A 22,460-nucleotide genomic window follows, 5' to 3' on the forward strand; every position below is an offset into this window, starting at 1 on the left:
GTTGACCACGCTGGTTTTGCCCTCCGAACGTTGCGGGTTTTCGAACTCCAGTTTGAAGTACCGTCGGAAGCTGTGGTTACCGCTTTTAACCTTACGGTAACGTCGTCAGTCACGAACATGGAAGACGTTCGAAACGTACCGTATCCTCAATGGTGTCCGTCAGATAAACTACGGAAACATGTGCCTTCCTACTTGGTTATTGCCAGCTACAGGGCGATCGTCATGTACGATGGCCAGCCGCACACCTGTTCAGGTTGTGACCAGGAAGGCCATGTCCGATCTCATTGCCTGCGACACAGACTGGTTCAGACGCCGGTCGGAGTCGTCGCTCCTCCAGCGGGGCACACTGTGTTACCTCTATCTTACGCGTCTGCGGCGGTGCTGCCTCTTACGCCCCCTCTGAATCAGTCGGTAACCGTGTCGGCCTCTCTCGATGACGGGATGGTCTTTTCGCCAGTCTCTCCTACACGCCTGCCGGAGTTGCTACAAATGAACGACGACCGTCAGGAGGCACAAACTGTCTGTCCCGACTCCATGGTTGTTGACAATGGAGTTGTACCTACCTCTACCTTTCTGCCATCTGGCCACATGTCGGACGATAGCCGCCCGCCATGCGACACGGAACAGCATGTTAGAAAGCAAAGGTCGCCGAGGAAACGGAAGAGAGAACGCCATACCCCTTCTAATGGCTGCGTCCATTGGGTGTCCGCACAGGGTGACTACCCTGCAACTGATGGTGCGCTGTCCTCTGACGCACTGACACCTGAAGACGTGACGTCTCAATCAGTAAAAACAGAACCCTTAAAGGATCTCTTTTTTGTCCGTCTGTCTGTTCGCCCTTGAAGACCCCGTTTTCTCAAGAACGGGTAGAAGTATCTGGTTGAAATTTAAGCTTCTAAGTCAACGCAACCAAAAGAAACGGCCATTTATGTCACATATTATGATACTTGCAAACTCACTCATTAAAACTTATAGACGAACTATTCGTATATACCCATGTTCAAAAAACACCGAACACCTTCGACGACTAGACATAGGACGTTCATATTCACAGGTCATGTACACTACTGGCCATTAAAATTGCTACACCACGAAGATGACGAAATTTAACCGACAGGAAGAAGATGCTGTGATAAGCAAATGATTAGCTTTTCAGAGCATTCACACAAGGTTGGCGCCGGTGGCGACACCTACAACGTGTTGACATGAGGAAAGTTTCCAACCGATTTGCCATACACGAACAGCAGTTGACCGGCGTTGCCTGGTGAAACGTTGTTGTGATGCCTCGTTTAAGGAGAAGAAACGACTACCATCAGATTTACGACTTTGATAAAGGTCGGATTGTAGCCTATCGCGATTGCGGTTTATCGTATAGCGACATTGCTGCTCGCGTTGGTCGAGATCCAATGACTGCTAGCAGAATATGGAATCGGTGGGTTCAGGAGGGTAATACGGAACACCGTGCTGGATCCCAACGGCCTCGTATCACTAACAGTCCAGATTACAGGCATTTTATCCGCATGGCTGTAACGGATCGTGCAGCCACGTCTCGATCCCTGAGTCAACAGATGGGGACGTTTGCACGACAACAACCATCTGCACGAACAGTTCGACGACGTTTGCAGCAGCATGGACTATCAGCTCGGAGACCATGGCTGCGGTTACCCTTGGCTCTGCATCACAGACAGGAGCGCCTGCGATGGTGTACTCAACGACGAACCTGGGTGCACGAATGGCAAAACGTCATTTTTTCGGACGAATACAGGTTCTATTTACAGCATCATGATGGTCGCGTCCGTGTTTGGCGACATCGCGGTGAACGCACATTGGAAGCGTTTGTTCGTCATCGCCATACTGGCGTATCACCCGGCGTGATGGTATCGGGTGCCATTGGTTACACGTCTCGGTCACCTCTTGTTCGCAATGACGGCACTTTGAACAGTGGACGTTACATTTCAGATGTGTTACGACCCGTGGCTCTACCTTTAATTCGATCCCTGCGAAACCCTACATTTCAGGAGGATAATGCACGACCGCATGTTGCAGGTCCTGTACGGGCCTTTCTGGATACAGAAAATGTTCGACTGCTGCCCTGGCCAGCACATTCTCTAGATCTCTCACCAGCTGAAAACGCCTGGTCAATGGTGGCCGAGCAACTGGCTCGTCACAATACGCCAGTCACTACTCTTGATGAACCGTGGTATCGTGTTGAAGCTGCATGGGCAGCTGTACCTGTACATGACATCCAAGCTCTTTTCGACTCAATGCACAGGCGTATCAAGGCCGTTATTACGGCCAGAGGTGATTGTTCTGGGTACTGATTTGTCAGAGTCTATGCACCCAAACTGCGTGAAAATGTAATCACATATCAGTTCTAGTATAATATATTTGTCCAATGAATATCCATTTATCATCTGCATTTCTTCTTGGTGTAGCAATTTTAATGGCCAGTGGTGTACATTAGTATGTTCTGCTGAAATGATTAGCATTTTAACCATGTCGCGGTCGGAGCGGCTGAGCGGTTCTAGGCGCTTCAGTCTGGAACCGCGCGACCGCTACGGTCGCAGGTTCGTATCCTGCCTCGGGCATGGATGTGTGTGTTGTCCTTAGGTTAGTTAGGTTCAAGTAGTTCTAAGTTGTAGGGGACTGATGACCTCAGAAGTTAAGTCCCATAGTGCTCAGAGCCATTTTTTTTCTGCTTGTTTGAAAATGATGGCCCCATTTTGGTTCGCCACAGACAGGCGGAGCGGCATCGCACTGACATACGGCAACAACTCAAGGCCTTTTGTAATGAGTTTCTATTGGGAACAGCCACAAATCACAATTGGTGCTTGTCCAGGGCGCTGTCACCAGTGTGACTTACGTGAACGACATCCTGCGACTTGTAGCCATACCCTTTCTGTACACCCGAGACGCCATTTTTCAGCAAGACAATCCACAACCACCTGTTGCTTTCTTGGTGTCACAGGATGTCAGCTTTTTGTCCTGGCCCGCCAGATCACCAGACTTGCCGCCAATCGAAGATGTGTGGGATAAGGCGAAATGACGGCTGCAGCGCTGTGACCCAATGCTAACCACCACAGATGAACTTTGGAACCAGGTGAATGCAAAAATGATTCAAATGGCTCTGAGCACTATGCGACTTAACTTCTGAGGTCATCAGTCGCCTAGAACTTAGAACTAATTAAACGTAACTAACCTAAGGACATCACACACATCCATGCCCGAGGCAGGATTCGAACCTGCGACCGTAGCGGTCGCTCGGCTCCAGACTGTAGCGCCTAGAACCGCACGGCCACTCCGGCCGGCCAGGTGAATGCAGCGTGGTTGGCTATACCACAGGACGCCATTCTCGTCTTATATGTGTCGATACAACCAGGCGTTGAACAAGTTATCAGGGCCCACGGCAAACCCTGTGCCCATCAGGCAACAGGAAACGTGCTGAACCAAGGTGACTGAAGTGGTGATCATTTCTGCAGAACATACTAATGTCTATGTCCTGTGAATATGAACGTCCTATCCCTAGTCGTTCAAAGTGTTCTGTTTTTTTTCTGATCATGAGTGTACATAATTAAGTTTGTACGAAACCCTCAGAGCACGAGTCCTAACTGCACTTGTTCGGTTTATTATTTTACTAGCAATATAGCGAATGGAATACCTCTTCGGCTTTCTGTCATTAGCATTCGATTTACTATTCCTGAAACTACGCTGGTTTTCCCTCAGTCACTTAAATTTTTTCAACAGTCTGCGATTAATTTGCTTTATGCCGCTTGACGTAATGCGCTAAGAACGTTGCTTCACACCAGGCGATTGCTTGCACAAGTCTTCGCAATGTCAGTACGCGCTCTCAGGCATGTGTATTAAGCAGGCTTGGACAAGTTCGCATTAATGAAAATCGATCAATCCGCAGGAAGCGCAAACAGCAAAAATACTTGTGCAGAATTATTCTACAGACGAACAAGCATGCTTATACAAAATGTTTCTTCAAGCATGATTGTCAACTTTGCAGTTAAGTGTGGAACCACCAAGCCACAGTGATCGGTTCCTTGTGACATATAGAGCGGAAGGTAAGAATTGCTTAGGTCGCTGAAACAGTTTAAATCTAATACTACTATTGGAGACATTGTACGGCCCCAGGTCCACTCAGCCTGCTATCAAATGACTATTGTAATTTTTCCCGGGGGTAAAAGGTGGTCGTGGAGACTGGCCTGCCACACTTCCCCTGCTAGTGCCGCGACGAAGAAAGGCTGCACTCTGGCTGCAGTCAGGCCAATAGTATTACTCTGGCACCATGGCTGGTAATATTCTACGGTATTTATATTGTGCACCGGACGGATCTCTGTATCAAGTTTTTCCTATAACTACAGTCACTAACACAGTTACTTTATTGTTAGATGCGCTCTAGTTGGAGGTAGCTAGTTCGAATCCTGATGGTGCAAGAAATATTTCTCACCAGTATTCGGCTATCAGTGTGAGGAAATGTAATTAAGATTCACACTGTGCCAATGTCGTGGATTAAATCCCAACTCTTTCTGCAATATCTCATGGAGTGAGGCTATGTGAGACCTATCTGTCCAAATGTGGACCTGAAGCTTGGCGGACCTCACAGTGCTACTCAAGAACAATATTTTTCTTTTAATTATTGACTTTTTTCCGTTCCCATACAGCTGTCTCAATAGTGGAATGTGCGTTATAACGATACGAAAGTAAGGACAACACAACACCCAGTTCCCGAGCGGAGAAAATCTCCATACCGGCCAGGAATCGAACTCGTGCCTCTTCGGCTAGTAATCCGTCGCGCTGATCACGCAGCTATCGCGGCGGACATTTCTCGCGGATAGTAGACTCTGGGCAGGGCTCTAGTTTCATTCATTTTTTTGCTACCAAGTAAACAAACATGGCATTAAGCTGAATGTTGTGCCGATATGACGTCTTCTTTGAAGGCTAGAACCAATCCGAGAGCCCCACTATAATTAAGTAAAAACTCTTCCTTCGCTCTGACCCCGCCCTCCTCCGTCCCCTATTAATAAGATACCTTCAGTGTCCTTCATCGGTAACCTGCAATGGGATTTTGGCGTGAGCATATTCCAAATACATCAATTGTATTCGAATCTGAAATTCGACTAACCACGAATTACGGAAACACTAGACCTAGCCAGAAAGAAAGATGCCTACTCTGCTAAACGATGGCACCCTATCATTGATAAAACCGAACGCTCATTCGTAAGGCATGTAGGATTCGTCAGAAATTCCCTATCGTTGGAAGTAGCGGCTGAAATGGTAGCTATGGTTCTGTCTCACACCAACTGTCTAAATGTGGAGGATGATGAACCCCTGCGCGATCGATAGCTCGCGCCACGCCTCCTGGGAAACCATCTTTGCCGTGAAGGGGGCTTTGCACATTTGCTGCGAATGGTGTTGAGCCCGTTTTCCGGGAGACGCAAACATTGACGCAGCACGCACAGCGCAGGTCTGCGGGGTAACGGGCCAGCTGTTTGCTCTACCGCCCGTGGGACTTCCAAGTTTGTCTGGATGAGCATCTTCCGGACTCGAGGGATGTGCTCCGGAAACTGGAGTGGACACATTCCTTTGAACGAACAGGTCTGGAGCCGAGCGGTGGGTTGCCGTCACCTACGCATCTCCTGGTGGCTCCAAGTTTTTCCACTGTTCGTCATTGAACAGCGACTTTGTATGCTCGATGAGCTACTTTTAGTTCGTTCGGTGCCGAGACCAAGCAGCATTCGTAAAGACTGAACCTGCTCCCCGCTGTGAGCGTGATAATTGTGACTGGCGGTTCTAGGCGCTTCAGTCCGGAACCGCGCAGCTGCTAAGGTCGCAGGTTCGAATCCCCTCTCGGGCATGGATGTGTGCGATGTCCTTAGGTTAGTTAGATTTAATTAGTTCTAAGTTCTAGGCGACTGATGACCTCATAAGTTAAGTCGCATAGTGCTCAGAGCCATTTGAACCATTTTGTTAAGTCCCGTAGTGCTTAGAGCAATTTGAATTGTGACTGGTTCGTTTCCTGCTCGTGTTTTTGTCCTGTTGCGACTGGATTCCTGATTTCCTATCAGAAATGCCATAGTTCGTAGCAATTGACGGAAAGTCATCAAGTAAATGAGAAGTGTTATAGGGCCTCTGATGTTTCTGATATACATAAAGAATGTAGGAGACAATCTACTAAGGAGTCGGCTTAGACTACGTTTGTCCGCCCTCTTCTGCAGTATTGCTGTGCGGTGTACAATCTGCATCACAAAAGATTGATAGATGACATAGAAATAATTCAAAGAAAGGCAGCTCGTTTTGTATTATTGCGAAATGGTGACAGAGTGCCATGGATATGATACACGATTTGGGGTGTCAGTCTTTAAAACAAAAGCTTTTTCGCTGCGGCAGGACGTTGTCATGAAATTTCAATCACCAACTTCCTCGTCAGAGTGTGAAAATATTTTATTGGTGCCTACCTACATAGAGAGAAATGATGATCATAATAAAATAAGAGGAATCAGAGCTCGCACGGAAAGACTGAAATGTTCGTTTTTCCCGAGCGCTGTTAGAGAATGGAACGGTAGAGGAGTAGCTTAAACGTGGTTTGATGAACCCTCTGAAAAGCACTTAATTGTCAACTGCAGAGTAATCGTGTAGATGTAGATGTAGATGAATAGATTTCTGGACAAAACTGTTACACTAAATGAAATCTGGATGCACTATCACCAGCCTGAAACGAAAAGATCAATTTATGAATGGTGCCGTGGCTCTTCGTCAAATCGAAAAAAAGTATCCCACAGCTGGAAAGAAAATGCTTTTAGGATGCAAAATGGATACTTTTGGAACATCACATGGAAAGCGTTTTATCACTGACCAGCAATTCATACTCAAATCTGTTACGAAATCACATTCACCCTTTAATGAGGAGTAATCGACGAGGACTTCTGACTGCAGGTGTTTTGTTGCATCACGACAGTGCTCGTCCCGGTCCTGTCCATTCAACTGTAGCAACAACTCTGCATATGTCGAACACCCAACTAATGACCAGACTTCCGCAGTTATCAAATGGTTCAAATGGCTCTGAGCACTATGGGACTTCACTTCTGAGGTCATCAGTCCCATATAATTTAGAACTACTTAAACCTAACTAGCCTAAGGACAACACACACAATCATACCCGAGGCAGGATTCGAACCTGCGACCGTAGCGGTCGCGCGGTTCCAGACTGTAGCGCCTAGAACCGCTCGGCCATACCGGCCGGCCGGAGTTATCAGGTGTACTGTTTTTGCAGGAGATTTCCTGCTTTTTAAAAAATATACTACTCTACTGCTAAAAAGCCAAATAAAGGACAAATCTCTAGCTATTTATTACATTCATGTCTGCTCCTTCAAAGCAGTTTTCATTTTGTTGAATGTAGGTACAGAAGCTGTTTAACTCTTTATTCCTTGAGGCACTAATTAAGTTTTGAACATTCCTCCTGTGAATTCCTCACCCCAGAGACATTTTTCTCTTATCGGCTCCAAGTGCTGGGTCAAAAAGTTGCTGTTAGTTTATTCCTCCCATGGTTGTTATTTAAAACATCTATGTATCTGTTCGTAACAGGTGCCTGGCCACCGACAACCCTCCCTATGCCTGACCACGAGACCCTAAAACTATTCTTATAGTACAGTGTAACGACTCATAACGGTCAGAGATGAAAATAAAATTTCTGTCATTTATTTCCCTACAGTGATGTCAAAATAAATGTGCTGTAGCCCCTTCCTTATTCATTCCAAGAAAGTAAAGCTGTTCACGTGGTGTCTGTATTGTATTTTCACTGGTAAAATTTGTCGAAAAAACGTGGATAAGAGTGGCTGACATGCTTGTGAAGCAAAATTTTATAGGATAATGGTGGTGGGAAGATGTGTCACTTCGTGTCAACTGTATAGAGCTTTTGGAGTGCTGTGAGTGAAGGGTTTAAAAACGCAAATGTTCTGTTATCGATGTGCATACTGCTAACAGTTATGTGGTAAAAGGGCGATAATTTTATATAAGTTGTTTATGAAACCACTGTAGTAGTAATTTCCTAATTTAATTCGAGTTTTGTATGTATGTTATATTTATTAATGTATAATAATCCAGTATTAGAATGGAGAATAGAATTTCTAAGTATCTATTGCCATCTTCTGCTTTTTTGAGTACCTGTCTCCTGATTTCGAGACTGTTGCAGCAGGTAACACTGCAGACCTCACCCCGAGTTACTTCCATATGTTCAGGTGGTTCATGGAAGCACTGGGAGCAGGCATTTTAGAAGCGATGAAGATGTAAGTGGCTGCATTCAAAACCAGAAGAACTTTTCTCACAAGATACCGGAGTACTTCCGAAGCGATGGATGTGTGCTTTACACATCGTGGGGATTCGGCGGAAAAATGACGTATCAGTAATTTTTCTGTATTACACCATCTGCGTAACAATAAATAATTCAGGTTTTTTTTAATCACCCTCGTAGGTCGACGATTATATCTTTGAGAGCACAGTACTTTGCGGCTATCGAAATTTGTCAGGTTCCTCTAGCATGACAAGATGAACAAGAAGGTGCTGCGTTATCGGCGCAGGTAGTTTTCGCAAGTCGTAGAAAGTCGAAGACGATGAGCCCTGCGAGTGGACGCCGTTAAATCAACTACGACATTATCGAGCATATGCGGCAGGGATTTACAGGCAACCGACTCTTTACAAGAAATCAGCAGGTACCTACCGCAGATATTCTGATTCTGCAAACTGGAAAGGAAAGAAGATTAGGGTTCAACATTCCATCGTCGACGAAGTCATTTGAAACGAAGCACAAAACCTCGGACTAGGGAAGGACGCAAAACGAAATCGCCCTTGTTATCTGTCTTAATCGATTTGACGAAATTGTGGGAAACCTAAAACTGGGTGGCTGGACGTGGATTCGAACAACCGTCCTTCCGAATATGATTCCACTGTCTTACAAGTGCGCCATCTCAGTCGGTTGGCAATCACAAAGGAACAGTCAAAACGAGAGGTGGGGGGATCTTCAGAACAGCTGTTGCACTGCTCCACGTTTTTCGACTTTTAAGAAAAATGGTTGCTCCAATAATAATTTGCAATGAAAACTACGTCCAAGAAAAGAGAATTACATGGCTAATGAGGAGCAACGGCCGACAACAGGGAAAGATTTCCTCCCTTTTGTCGACAAAGTTACTGAGCCCATAGCAAAGGTTCTAGCCAAGCATCGAGCAATTTTTAACCTCAAGAGGAAAGTAAAAAAAGCTTGAGAACTGCAAAAGATGTACAGTATATGATTCTCTACAGGCACTTTGTAAGTATGTATCACAACCACGAAAAGTTGAGCTACAACTCGCTTAGCCAGGCATAAAAGGCAGTGGTGCTGTTAAATCGACCGTCGGGGAACATGCTTTACATGATGATGTGGAGGAGAAGTAGGAATTTATAAACACCATTATAATTTTCACATAAAAGACTAGAAATTGAAAGAAAGTAAAAGATGAATTCTGAGTCTGCACCAAGAGAGTAATAAACGATTACTTAGAATCGAGAAAAATGTTGCCAGCAAGAGATAATCACGTAGTCGGAATTATATGACGAAGTGTAGTGCTTTATGCACAGGGTGTCCCACAAGGAAGGGTCGTATGCAGGGTCATGAAAGGAATAATTATTCGTAGCAAAAACATCCAGGAGACATGGGCTCTAAAGTGCATGGTTCATGAGTTATGAGCACTTGTTAATCTTTGCTACTGAACAAGTGCTCGTAGCCGTTAAGGTATCTATTTTAGATCTCATGTTTACTAGACTTTTTCTTTTTTGGTCCATTCTACCTCCTCCGCAAATACGGCAAGCAAAAAGCTTACAGTAAAAGAAATTTTTTGACGCTATTGAGCTAACACGCATATTTTGGGTTGTCTGAATTTTAATAGACAATCGAACTTAATGGCTGTGACGGCTTACTTACTCCCAACGAGATAGTTCTTAACCGTGGGCCTGCTGATACATGCCCTATCTACAGTTCCCATAATGTTAATCTGAACTCCCTTCAAAATTCTGTCATCAAAATGACAATGTTAAATGAAGCTCACACTAATTTGACAGCACTCGGTTTACTGTACTTGAGTCACAAGCAAGATTATCCGTAAGAGCCCAGTCACTTTCGCTCTGCAAACGTATTCATGTGCTTAACAGTTTTTGAATAGATATCATTTTTGGTTGTCTGTAATTTAAAATCATCCCCTGACTGTATAAATAACCAAATTTCCAAAGATTATTGTCTTTTATTCGAATTGCGTACCGCACGCACTCTGGCGATTCTCTCTTTAAGAAGGCTTAGGCTGAGTGACCCATTTACCTCCAAGAGCAAATGAGGGGTACCAAGGACCACTCTTCTAAGACAATGAGACTTCCTCGTCAGCGCCGCTAACTCGGTGCATCAAAGATGCATCCCGATCTGTCCGGGTTTGGGATCGACATCTGTACAATTCCAAGTATGGAAGATTTCAGAGCTTATGTTTACTAGACTTTTTTGCTTCGAATGATCCTTCCTGTCAAATCCCTGAATATTAACTATTCTTCCCGGGACAGTTTATCTCTGAAGACGTTTCCCGCAGATGGGGACGAAACGTCAGCGAAATTATTTTGATACATCGCCCTGTCAGCCTGGAAGTGTAAACTCTTTGACGAAAATTATGTTATAGACAACGCTGTACTTACTCTTCCTCCGTGAGGTTGGCTTCATTGTTGTAGGCGTCGGTGAAGTTGAAGATGCTCTGGCGCGACTTGGTCTCACTGCAGATAGTGACCGCCGGGAACGGAACTTGCCACACGGGCGTCGAGGACTCTGCGAACGTCACGATGACGGGGGATCGGTCCCACTTGATCCACACGTTGTTGATCAGCTTGCTGCACACCCCCAGGCTCAGGCCGAACAGCATCAGCCACAGAAATCTAGGGAAAGCCAAAGCACCGTGTGCACAACAAATGGTAGTAGTTTATTTATGTTAGGCTATACGGATCTTTCGATACTAGTCTTTATTTTATTAGATTAGATTATACTTATAAACCGATAGATTCATAGTGAGAAAATCCTCAAGGGTATGCAACATGACAAAACAAGAATATGTAGTACATATTTACAAAAAAAAATTTAATATTGCTTCCACATGATATTAGTGAAATAGTGGCCAGGCATGTACACTACTGGACATTAAAATTGCTACACCAAGAAGAAATGCAGATGATAAACTGGTATTCATTGAACAAATATATTATACTAGAACCGACATGTGATTACATTTTCACGCAGTTTGGGTGCATAGATCCTGAGAAATCAGTAACCAGAACAACCACCTCTGGCCGTAATAACGGCCTTGATACGCCGCGGCATTGAGTCAAACAGAGCTTGGATGGCGTGTACAGGTACAGCTGCCCATGCAGCTTCAACACGATACCACAGTTCATCAAGAGCAGTGACTGGCGTATTGTGACGAGCCAGTTGCTCGGCTACCATTGACCAGAAGTTTTCAAGTGGTGAGAGATCTGGAGAATGTGCTGGCCAGGGCAGCAGACGAATATTTTCTGTATCCAGAAAGGCCCGTACAGGACCTGCAACATGCTGTCGTGCATTATCCTGCTGAAATGTAGGTTTTCGCAAGGATCGAATGAAGGGTAGAGCCACGGGTCGTAACACATCTGAAATGCAAAGTCCACTGTTCAAAGTGCTGTCAATGCGAACAAGAGGTGACCGAGACGTGTAACCGATGGCACCCCATACCATCACGCCGGGTGATGCGCCAGTATGGCGATGACGAATACACGCTTCCAATGTGCGTTCACCGCGATGTCGCGAAACACGGATGCGACCATCATGATGCTGTAACAGAACCTGGATTCATCCGAGAAAATGACGTTTTGCCATTCGTGCATCCAGGTTCGTCGTTGAGTACACCATCGCAGACGCCCTGTCTGTAATGCAGCGTCATGGGTAACCGCAGCCATGGTCTCCGAGCTGATAGTCCATGCTGCTGCAAACGTCGTCGAACTGTTCGTGCAGATGGTTGTTGTCGTGCAAACGTCCCCATCTGTTGACTCAGGGATCGAGACATGGCCGCACGGTCCGTTACAGCCATGCGGATAAGATGCCTGTCATCTCGACTGCTAGTGATACGAGGCCGTTGGGATCCAGCACGGCGTTCCGTATTACCCTCCTGAACCCACCGATTCCGTATTTTGCTAACAGTCATTGGATCTCGCCAACGTGAGCAGCAATGTCGTGATACGATAAACCGCAATAGCGATAGGCTACAATCCGACCTTCAGCAAAGTCGGAAACGTGATGGTACGCATTCTCCTCCTCACAGGAGGCATCACAACAACGTTTCACCAGGCAACGTCGGTCAAGTGCTGTTTGTGTATGAGAAATCGGTTGGAAACTTTCCTCATGTCAGCACGTTGTAGATGTCGCCACCGGCGCCAACCTTGTGTGAATGCTCTGAAAAGCTAATCATTTGCATATCACAGCATCTTTTTCCTGTCGGTTAAATTTCGCGTCTGTAGCACGTCATATTCGTGGTGTAGCAATTCTAATGGCCAGTAGTGTAGAATACATTATCCGATCAAAACATTCCTGTGTTATGCGGGATTGACGAATAGATGTTATGAGACGCTGACCTACTAGTATAAAAGTAGGCGGCGAGTATTTTGTTGTCAGTAGAGAAGTAATAACAGAATGGGTCGATCGGGGAGCTCAGTGAGTTCGAACGTAGACTAGTCATTGGATGTCACCTGAGTAAGAAATCCGTCATCGACATTTCAACAGTTCTACAGCTGCCCAAGCCGACTGCTAGTCATGTGACTGTGAATTGGAAACGGGAAAGAACAACCACAGCTAACCAAGACCAGGTGGACATACCACTCGGGCGGAAGGGAATAATGTTCAAATGTCTGTTAAATCTTATGGGACTTAACTGCTAAGGTCATCAGTCCCTAAGCTTACACACTACTTAACCTAAATTATCCTAACGACAAACACACACACCCATGCCCGAGGGAGGACTCGAACCTCCGCCGGAACCAGCCGCACAGTCCATGACTGCAGCGCCTGAGACCGCTCGGCTAATCCCGCGTGGCACGGAGAGGGACTGTCGAGCTTTGTAGAGAGTGGTTATAAAAAATCGCATAAAATCAGCGGAAGTTACAAAGTGCAACTAGCATTTCAGCTAGTGCAATGACTATGCGTAAATTGGGTACGATGGTCGAGCAAGTCCTCATACGCCTTACATTACTGTAGTCAGTACTTAGCTATGCCTGAGATGGTGTAAAGAGCGATGCCAGAGGACAGTGGATAATTGGAACAGAGTGACTTGGAGTGATGAAACACGTCATACCCGTGGCAATCCGATGGAAGTGTTTGGGTTTGGCGAATCCCTGGATAACGTTACCTGTCATGTGTAGTGCTAACAGTGAAGTATGGAGAAAGTGATGTTAAGGTACGGGAGTGTTTTTCGTCGTTGGGGATGGGGTCTTCTCACTCTTGAGAAAATACTTAATGCGAAAGGATATGAAAATATTTTACAGCATAAGATTGTGCGTGCCATAGAGGAAAAGTTCGGGGACGATGATAGTATCCGCATGACAACACAACCTATCATACAACAGCATGGGTTAGGCAGTGGTCTGTGGACAATAACATGCCTGAAATGGATTGGCCTACCCAGAGCCCCGGGCTGAACCCAATGGAATAGCTTTGTGATTAGCATCTCTGAGATGATCCCAGAGTTCATCATTACTACCTCCTCTGGTTTCGCCCCATATTAATTTCCTCTAACAGGTGTCCAAATACTTTTGAACAGATCTTAAACACATTTTCTTTTAAAGCGGAATAATGAAGTTATCACAAGCATCTAAATTTATTTATGCGAAGGCATGTAAGGTAAATCTTGAGCCATTGTAACCACACATCATCAGGCGACAAGCAGTTTACAACACTTATTTTCACTGACCATATAACTGTGACCATACTCCTGCACTGAAGATGAGCAGAGGTCTGATTTTATATAACATTCGCGTTAATCGATGTTATGTACAATACAGACCTTAATTTTTCTACTAAAAATTTGCAGAAGGTTTTCCTTTTAAACTGAACGCTACTAATAGACAAACTTTTTATGGCTGCTGGCAAGTTATTGACAATGAGTGTTCCTTAATAATGACCTTTTTGGACGAAACTATGTGACTTGAAAGCTTTATAAAGATTATTACTATTTCATACCATGACCTGAGCTGTTAAATTGAAAAGAGGTGTATTTTTATGACCAATTTCATTACGGAAAAAATATATTTGAGAGCAGTATTTGGTATCCCCAATCTATTCAGCAGGGTGTAACCAATCTCTTATTTCCGTCAGTGTTATATTACAGTCATTCTTTCTTTCACAATAATTTTAAGAAGCATTTTTTCAAATATTTAAGTAAAAATTTTAATTAAAAGGAATTAAAGTGAGTAAGAACACAAAGTGACCCGCCCGGTTGGCTGTGCGGTCTAACGCACGGCTTCCCGGGCGGGAAAGAGCGCCTGGTCCCTGGCACGAATCCGCCCGGAAGATTTGTGTGGAGGCCCGGTGAACCGGCCAGTCTGTGGATGTTTTTTAGGCGGTTTCCCATCTGCCTCGGCGAATGCTGGCTGGTTCTCCTCATTCCGCCTCAGTTACACTATGTCGGCGATTGCTGCGCAAACAAGTTCTCCACATACTCGTACACCACCATTACTCTACCACGCAAACATAGGGGTTACACTCGTCCGGTGTGAGACGTTCCCTGGGGCGTCCACCGGGAGCCGAACCGCACAGTAACCCTGGGTCGGTGTGGGGCGGCGGAGGGGTGAAGTGGACTGCGGTAGTCGTCGTGGGGTTGTGGACCACTGCGGCTGCGGCGGGGACGGAGCCTCTCCGTCGTTTCTAGGTCCCCGGTTAACGTACAATACAAGAACACAAAGTTATAAGTGAAGCAAGCTGTAATACCGTAGTTTGTTTTTGCATATACAAGTACGTAACGATTATTGTTAGCTCATTACTATTCCGAGTCCTGTCCTGTGATTACTGTTATTACTGTTGTTGCGGCTGCTAATACTGCGCGTTGTGTAGAGTAAAGTGCTGAAAATATACTACGTTGTTTTAAAAAAATGTACCGATAATTTTACAAAAGTATTGCCTGCGCCAAGTGGCGTAATTTTCATCATCCAAAGATATGTTTCAGTGACTTGAATTTATTTAAAGAGAGAGAAAGATAGATTCTTCACTGATTAGAACTGAAGATATTTGACTCTAAACGAAATTATAAGAGAAAAGTAAAAGGAGATATTAACTGCATTTTAGTGTGAATATTTTCAGAGGTTAACAGTATCCATATCGACATTCAAGTATAAGTATAAAATTTCAGTATTCAAGACTGTTAGAATCTCTGGTCGGACGTAAACTTTGAGCTAGATGGAACATTTTGATAACTTGTTAACGAACGTTTATTGGCCTATATAAAGAACTTAAAAATAGAAATAACAATAAACTTTGCTAAACCTACAGTTAAAAATCAGAGTCAATAGTGCGTGCTATATAATTACGTCGACGCAGCCTGTTCTGTAGCGTCTGTAATAAACAGTTCATCAGCGGCGCGGAATTAGCCGAGCGGTCTGAGGCGCTGCTGTCATGGACTGTGCGGCTGGTCCCGGCGGAGGTTCGAGTCCTCCCTCGGGCATGGGTGTGTGTGTTTGTCCGTAGGATAATTTAGGTTAAGTAGTGTGTAAGCTTAGCGACTGATGACATTAGCAGTTAAGCCCCATAAGATTTCACACACATATGAACATTTTTTTTTCAAACAGTTCATTAGTATCGCACGAGTACTACAAACTATTTAAATTAAACTTAAACGACCCATGTCTTCTTGAAGCAAGGTGTTGGTTCTTAATTTGTGTTCTTACTAGTTACCCGTGGTCTAGGGTTAGCCGGCACGGTAGCTCAGCGTGTTCGGTCGGAGGGTTAGCTCCCTCTGTAATAAAAAATACTGAGTTAATCGATCAACAACGAACTTAAACGGATGTCTTACGACGTCCGCCCCGAGCAGATGCAACGAACAAAATGAGTAAAAAAAAAAAAAAGGGGGGGGGAGGTAGCGTCTTTGATTCATAATCAAAACGTCTTCGGTCCCGGATTCGATCCCCGCCACTGTCTGAATTTTGATAAATAATCAGCATTGGCGGCCGAAGACTTCCGACATAAGAAGTCAGCCACATTTTGCCAACGGCCTTGTCAAAGAGGGCGGAGGAGCGGATAGAGGTTCAGGGCACTCTCTTGTCCTAGGGGTGGGAAATTGCCCCTAAAGGCGGAAGAATCAGCAATGATCAACGACATGGGGATACAGAAGGCAATGGAAACCACTGCATTAAAGACACGTAATGTGTTTCCACAGGACATGTGGCCTGTGTTTGAAGAAGTGTCATGATGATCTCTCCATTGGCAAAAGATTCCGGAATAGTCCCCCATTCGGATCTCCGGGAGGGGACTGCCAAGGGGGAGGTTACCATGAGAAAAAGATTGAATAATCTACGAAAGGATAACGTTCTACGAGTCGAGGCGTGGAATGTCAGAAGCTTGAACGTGGTAGGGAAACTAGAAAATCTGAAAAGGGAAATGCAAAGGCTCACTCTAGATATAGTAGGGGTCAATGAAGTGAAGTGGAAGGAAGACAAGGATTTCTGGTCAGATGAGTATCGGGTAATATCAACAGCAGCAGAAAATGGTATAACAGGTGTAGGATTAGTTATGAATAGGAAGGTAGGGCAGAGGGTGTGTTACTGTGAACAGTTCAGTGACCGGGTTGTTCTAATCAGAATCGACAGCAGACCAACACCGACAACGATAGTTCAGGTATACATGCCGACGTCGCAAGCTGAAGATGAACAGATAGAGAAAGTGTATGAGGATATTGAAAGGGTAATGTAGTATGTAAAGGGGGACGAAAATCTAATAGTCATGGGCGACTGGAATGCAGTTGTAGGGGAAGGAGTAGAAGAAAAGGTTACAGGAGAATATGGGCTTGGGACAAGGAATGAAAGAGGAGAAAGACTAATTGAGTTCTGTAACAAGTTTCAGCTAGTAATAACGAATACCCTGTTCAAGAATCACAAGAGGAGGAGGTATACTTGGGAAAGGCCGGGAGATACGGGATGATTTCAATTAGATTACATCATGGTCAGACAGAGATTCCGAAATCAGATACTGGATTGTAAGGCGTACCCAGGAGCAGATATAGACTCAGATCACAATATAGTAGTGATGAAGAGTAGGCTGAAGTTCAAGACATTAGTCAGGAAGAATCAATACGCAAAGAAGTGGGATACGGAAGTACTAAGGAATGACGAGATACGTTTGAAGTTCTCTAACGCTATAGATACAGCAATAAGGAATAGCGCAGTAGGCAGTACAGTTGAAGAGGAATGGACATCTCTAAAAAGGGCCATCACAGAAGTTGGGAAGGAAAACATAGGTACAAAGAAGGTAGCTACGAAGAAACCGTGGGTAACAGAAGAAATACTTCAGTTGATTGATGAAAGGAAGGAGTACAAACATGTTCCAGGAAAACCAGGAATACAGAAATACAAGTCGCTGAGGAATGAAATAAATAGGAAGTGCAGGGAAGCTAAGACCAAATGGCTGCAGGAAAAATATGAAGACATCGAAAAAGATATGATTGTCGGAAGGACAGACTCAGCGCACAGGAAAGTCAAAACAACCTTTGGTGACATTAAAAGCAACGGTGGTAACATTAAGAGTGCAACGGGAATTCCACTGTTAAATGCAGAGGAGAGAGCAGATAGGTGGAAAGAATACATTGAAAGCCTCTATGAGGGTGAAGATTTGTCTGATATGATAGAAGAAGAAACAAGAGTCGATTTAGAAGAGATAGGGGATCCAGTATTAGAATCGGAATTTAAAAGGGCTTTGGAGGACTTACGGTCAAATAAGGCAGAAGGGATAGATAACATTCCATCAGAATTTCTAAAATCATTGGGGGAAGTGGCAACAAAACGACTATTCACGTTGGTGTGTACAATATGTGAGTCTGGCGATATACCATCTGACTTTCGGAAAAGCATCATCCACACAATTCCGAAGACGGCAAGAGCTGACAAGTTCGAGAATTATCGCACAATCAGCTTAACAGCTCATGCATCGAAGCTGCTTACAAGAATAATATACAGAAGAATGGAAAAGAAAATTGAGAATGCGCTAGGTGACGATCAGTTTGGCTTTAGGAAAAGTAAAGGGACGAGAGAGGCAATTCTGACGTTACGGCTAATAATGGAAGCAAGGCTAAAGGAAAATCAAGACACTTTCATAGGATTTGTCGACCTGGAAAAAGCGTTCGACAATATAAAATGGTGCAAGCTGTTCGAGATTCTGAAAAAAGTAGGGGTAAGCTATAGGGAGAGACGGGTCATATACAATATGTACAACAACCAAGAGGGAATAATAAGAGTGGACGATCAAGAACGAAGTGCTCGTATTAAGAAGGGTGTAAGACAAGGCTGTAACCTTTCGCCCCTACTCTTCAATCTGTACATCGAGGAAGCAATGATGGAAATAAAAGAAAGGTTCAGGAGTGGAATTAAAATACAAGGTGAAAGGATATCAATGATACGATTCGCTGATGACATTGCTATCCTGAGTGAAAGTGAAGAAGAATTAAATGATCTGCTGAACGGAATGAACAGTCTAATGAGTACACAGTATGGTTTGAGAGTAAATCGGAGAAAGACGAAGGTAATGAGAAGTAGTAGAAATGAGAACAGCGAGAAACTTAACATCAGGATTGATTGATGGTCACGAAGTCAATGAAGTTAAGGAATTCTGCTACCTAGACAGTAAAATAACCAATGACGGACGGAGCAAGGAGGACATCAAAAGCAGAATCGCTATGGCAAAAAAGGCATTTCTGGCCAAGAGAAGTCTACTAATATCAAATACCGGCCTTAATTTGAGGAAGAAATTTCTGAGGATGTACGTCTGGAGTACAGCATTGTATGGTAGTGAAACATGGCCTGTGGGAAAACCGGAACAGAAGAGAATCGAAGCATTTGAGATGTGGTGCTATAGACGAATGTTGAAAATTAGGTGGACTGATAAGGTAAGGAACGAGGAGGTTCTACGCAGAATCGGAGAGGATAGGAATATGTGGAAAACACTGATAAGGAGAAGGGACAGGATGATAGGACATCTGCTAAGACATGAGGGAATGACTTCCATGGTACTAGAGGGAGCTGTAGAGGGCAAAAACTGTAAAGGAAGACAGAGATTGGAATACGTCAAGCAAATAATTGAGGACGTAGGTTGCAAGTGCTACTCTGAGATGAAGAGGTTAGCACAGGAAAGGAATTTGTGGCGGGCCGCATCAAACCAGTCAGTAGACTGATGGAAAAAAAAAAAAAATTTAAACAGCTTCGTCGCCGTGTAATTAAGATAAAACAAAAAAAGAGGCAGCATACTCTGGCAACACTGCGTACGATTTACGTCGAGATCTGCTCACACGACGACGTCACAGCCCAAGAATACCACAGAACCACATATTAAAATATCTACAGTAAAGACAAGACCACGACAACCCAGCACCAGCTTCAAGGCCTTTGCAGAATGTTGTTGAGCCTACAACGCAAGTAATTCTTACACACATAAACACACTTTGAGCTCAGGAATCTTTAGTTTGGCTTGATGATTTGTCGCAAAAGGTGATTCTGCTTAACATTCTGGAAGCAACCGAGCCAGGCATGCTACCTTTTTTTATTATTATTTTTTGTCACCTGTGCCTGACAACTTTCGCACTGCAAATGAATATTTGTTTAAGCTTGTCAGCAGTTATGTGGTATGCTCCTGGCAACTGAATTTATTATCAAGACTTAATTCCAAGAATTTAACATTGTCGATGTCTTCTATCTTCTTTTCATCATGTTTTAGACATACACTGAGAAGAGATCCCTTGTAAGTCTCAAGTGCGTATAATGCAATGCGTATATAGTGTCTTTTCAGAGTTTAATGAGACACAATTGACTAGAAAACATCCTACAAAAATTTTGTTAACTGCACTTTTTAAAACTAAACTTTATTTGCCGTTGACTGCAATGTTGTGTCATCTGCAAACAAAACAAATTTGGCATTTGTTAGTATTACTGATGGAAGGTCGTTAAAGTACACAAGAAAAAATAATAGCCTTAAAATGGAGCCTTGTGGAACGCCACATGTAATTAGTTCCCACTTGTATGACGACTGAGAACATAATACAGAACAATTTCCTATTAAAATCTTTTGTTTCGTGTCAGGCACTCCTGGAAATGGAAAAAAGAACACATTGACACAGGTGTGTCAGACCCACCATACTTGCTCCGGACACTGCGAGAGGGCTGTACAAGCAATGATCACACGCACGGCACAGCGGACACACCAGGAACCGCGGTGTTGGCCGTCGAATGGCGCTAGCTGCGCAGCATTTGTGCACCGCCGCCGTCAGTTTCAGCCAGTTTGCCGTGGCATACAACTGTGATCTGTTTGGGACTGGATGAAGCGTCGTCTCACGCGGTCTGTACGTCCAGCACGAACGCTGGTCCAACTGAGGCGCCAGGTGGAAATGGCATGGCAAGCCGTTGCACAGGACTACATCCAGCATCTCTACGATCGTCTCCATGGGAGAATAGCAGCCTGCATTGCTGCGAAAGGTGGATATACACTGTACTAGTGCCGACATTGTGCATGCTCTGTTGCCTGTGTCTATGTGCCTGTGGTTCTGTCAGTGTGATCATGTGATGTATCTGACCCCAGGAATGTGTCAATAAAGTTTCCCCTTCCTGGGACAATGAATTCACGGTGTTCTTATTTCAATTTCCAGGAGTGTATTTGAACCATTTACTGTCTTTCTTGTTACACCACAATTATAATTTACTTAATGTTTTGATTTACACAGTCAGATGCCTTTGACAGATCACAGAATGCCATAGTAACGTTTAGTAATTTATTTTGTAACGAATGAAGTACATCCACGACCGTTGTTTGTGAAAGCAACAATAATTTTATTATTTATAAGGTCCCTACAGATGCAAATATATCACGTGTTAGTATCAACAGGACACTATGGTAAATCTCCAGCAGCCAAAGCCTCTCAAGGCCCGACCTCGAACAACCTTGAAAATTTTCTTGAAATCCTCATCCGTTGCCGGCCCCTGTGACCGATCGGTTCTCGGCGCTTCAGTCTGGAACCGCGCGACCACTACGGTCGCAGGTTCAAATCCTGGCTCGGGCATGGATGTGTGTGATGTTCTTAGGTTAGTTAGGTTTAAGTAGTTCCAGGTTCTACGGGACTGATAACCTCAGATGTTAAGTCCCATAGTGCTCAGAGCCATATTAACCTTATCCGTTTCAAGGATACAGAGGTTCAAAGTTACCCCGCTTCTACACGTAAAATCTGGTGTGACACGAAATAGTTACAGAAAATTGCTCAGATTTTAATGCTATGTACTCTAGGCATCTATCTAGAAAAGTCATCACCCGCTTTGAAAAATCTTTATTCGTTATTGAGAAACTTGTTTATTTCGGCACTAAAACCCAACCGCGGGTTTCGAGACGGCTATGCGCAGCAAATTGTTGTAATTTTTACGATGTATTCCGAAGATCACAATCTTCAACAACATTGAAAATTTTCAGTACATCTTTACCCGTTTCCGAGATACAGAGGTTCAAAGTTATCCTACTCGTACACGTAAAATTCGCACGTACAATCCGGTATGAGGCGAAAACGTAGTATATGAAGTGACATAGCACGGAGATGTATGGTATAAAGTCTCTCAGTTATCATCCGTGAACGCCATGTTGTAGTACTGAAGCACATACAAAATTTTTTTTTGCAAGTAAAATCCTGTCCACGGTGTAAAATTAGTTTTGCGTTACTGCAGTTCTACATAAGTAAACTTTCTAAATTTTACCATCAATACATTTCTTTCACATGATATACGTGCCATGCTGCAGCAGGGAAAAGAAGGGAAAGAGCGGCAAAATGCTCCCATCGGAGAATAACAAATGCGAATATGTTCCTTTTGAAACGTCCCCTTAGAAAAATTTATGAATTACTGTGCTGGAAAACCTCTTACGTTGTTTGCTTTTCAAACAGCTGAGCAAAACTGAACGTACTCAGACATTACTCTGTTTACTTACTCTGATCAACACTAAACTGACACAATATTTTTAGCGCAACGCAATCTGACTTTCAATAATCCCTACAAAAGAATGGCCCTGACTAAAAATAACCTATACCTTTCACGAATCACTTACCTCACAAAAATCTTCGTTACTCGAACTACTGCAATACAGCGAGCGCCTATACTGCCAGCTAAATAAAAGATTCTAACTTCTGAAGGCACTAACTACTGATAGGAAT

At 44.1% G+C, this 22,460-nt stretch overlaps 1 protein-coding gene across 1 annotated transcript in view; it reads right to left on the reverse strand.

The window, feature by feature from the left end:
- LOC126234670 (pickpocket protein 28-like) overlaps positions 1-22,460 on the reverse strand; it is a 109,105-nt gene that overhangs the window by 67,250 nt on the left and 19,395 nt on the right. Inside the window, exon 3 of the mRNA XM_049943410.1 lies at positions 10,708-10,941. Coding sequence (XP_049799367.1) covers positions 10,708-10,941 — 234 coding nt within the window. The remainder of the gene's footprint in view (positions 1-10,707; positions 10,942-22,460) is intronic.

The sequence above is a fragment of the Schistocerca nitens genome, chromosome 2 (genome assembly GCF_023898315.1).
Source record: "Schistocerca nitens isolate TAMUIC-IGC-003100 chromosome 2, iqSchNite1.1, whole genome shotgun sequence".
NCBI lineage: Eukaryota > Metazoa > Arthropoda > Insecta > Orthoptera > Acrididae > Schistocerca > Schistocerca nitens.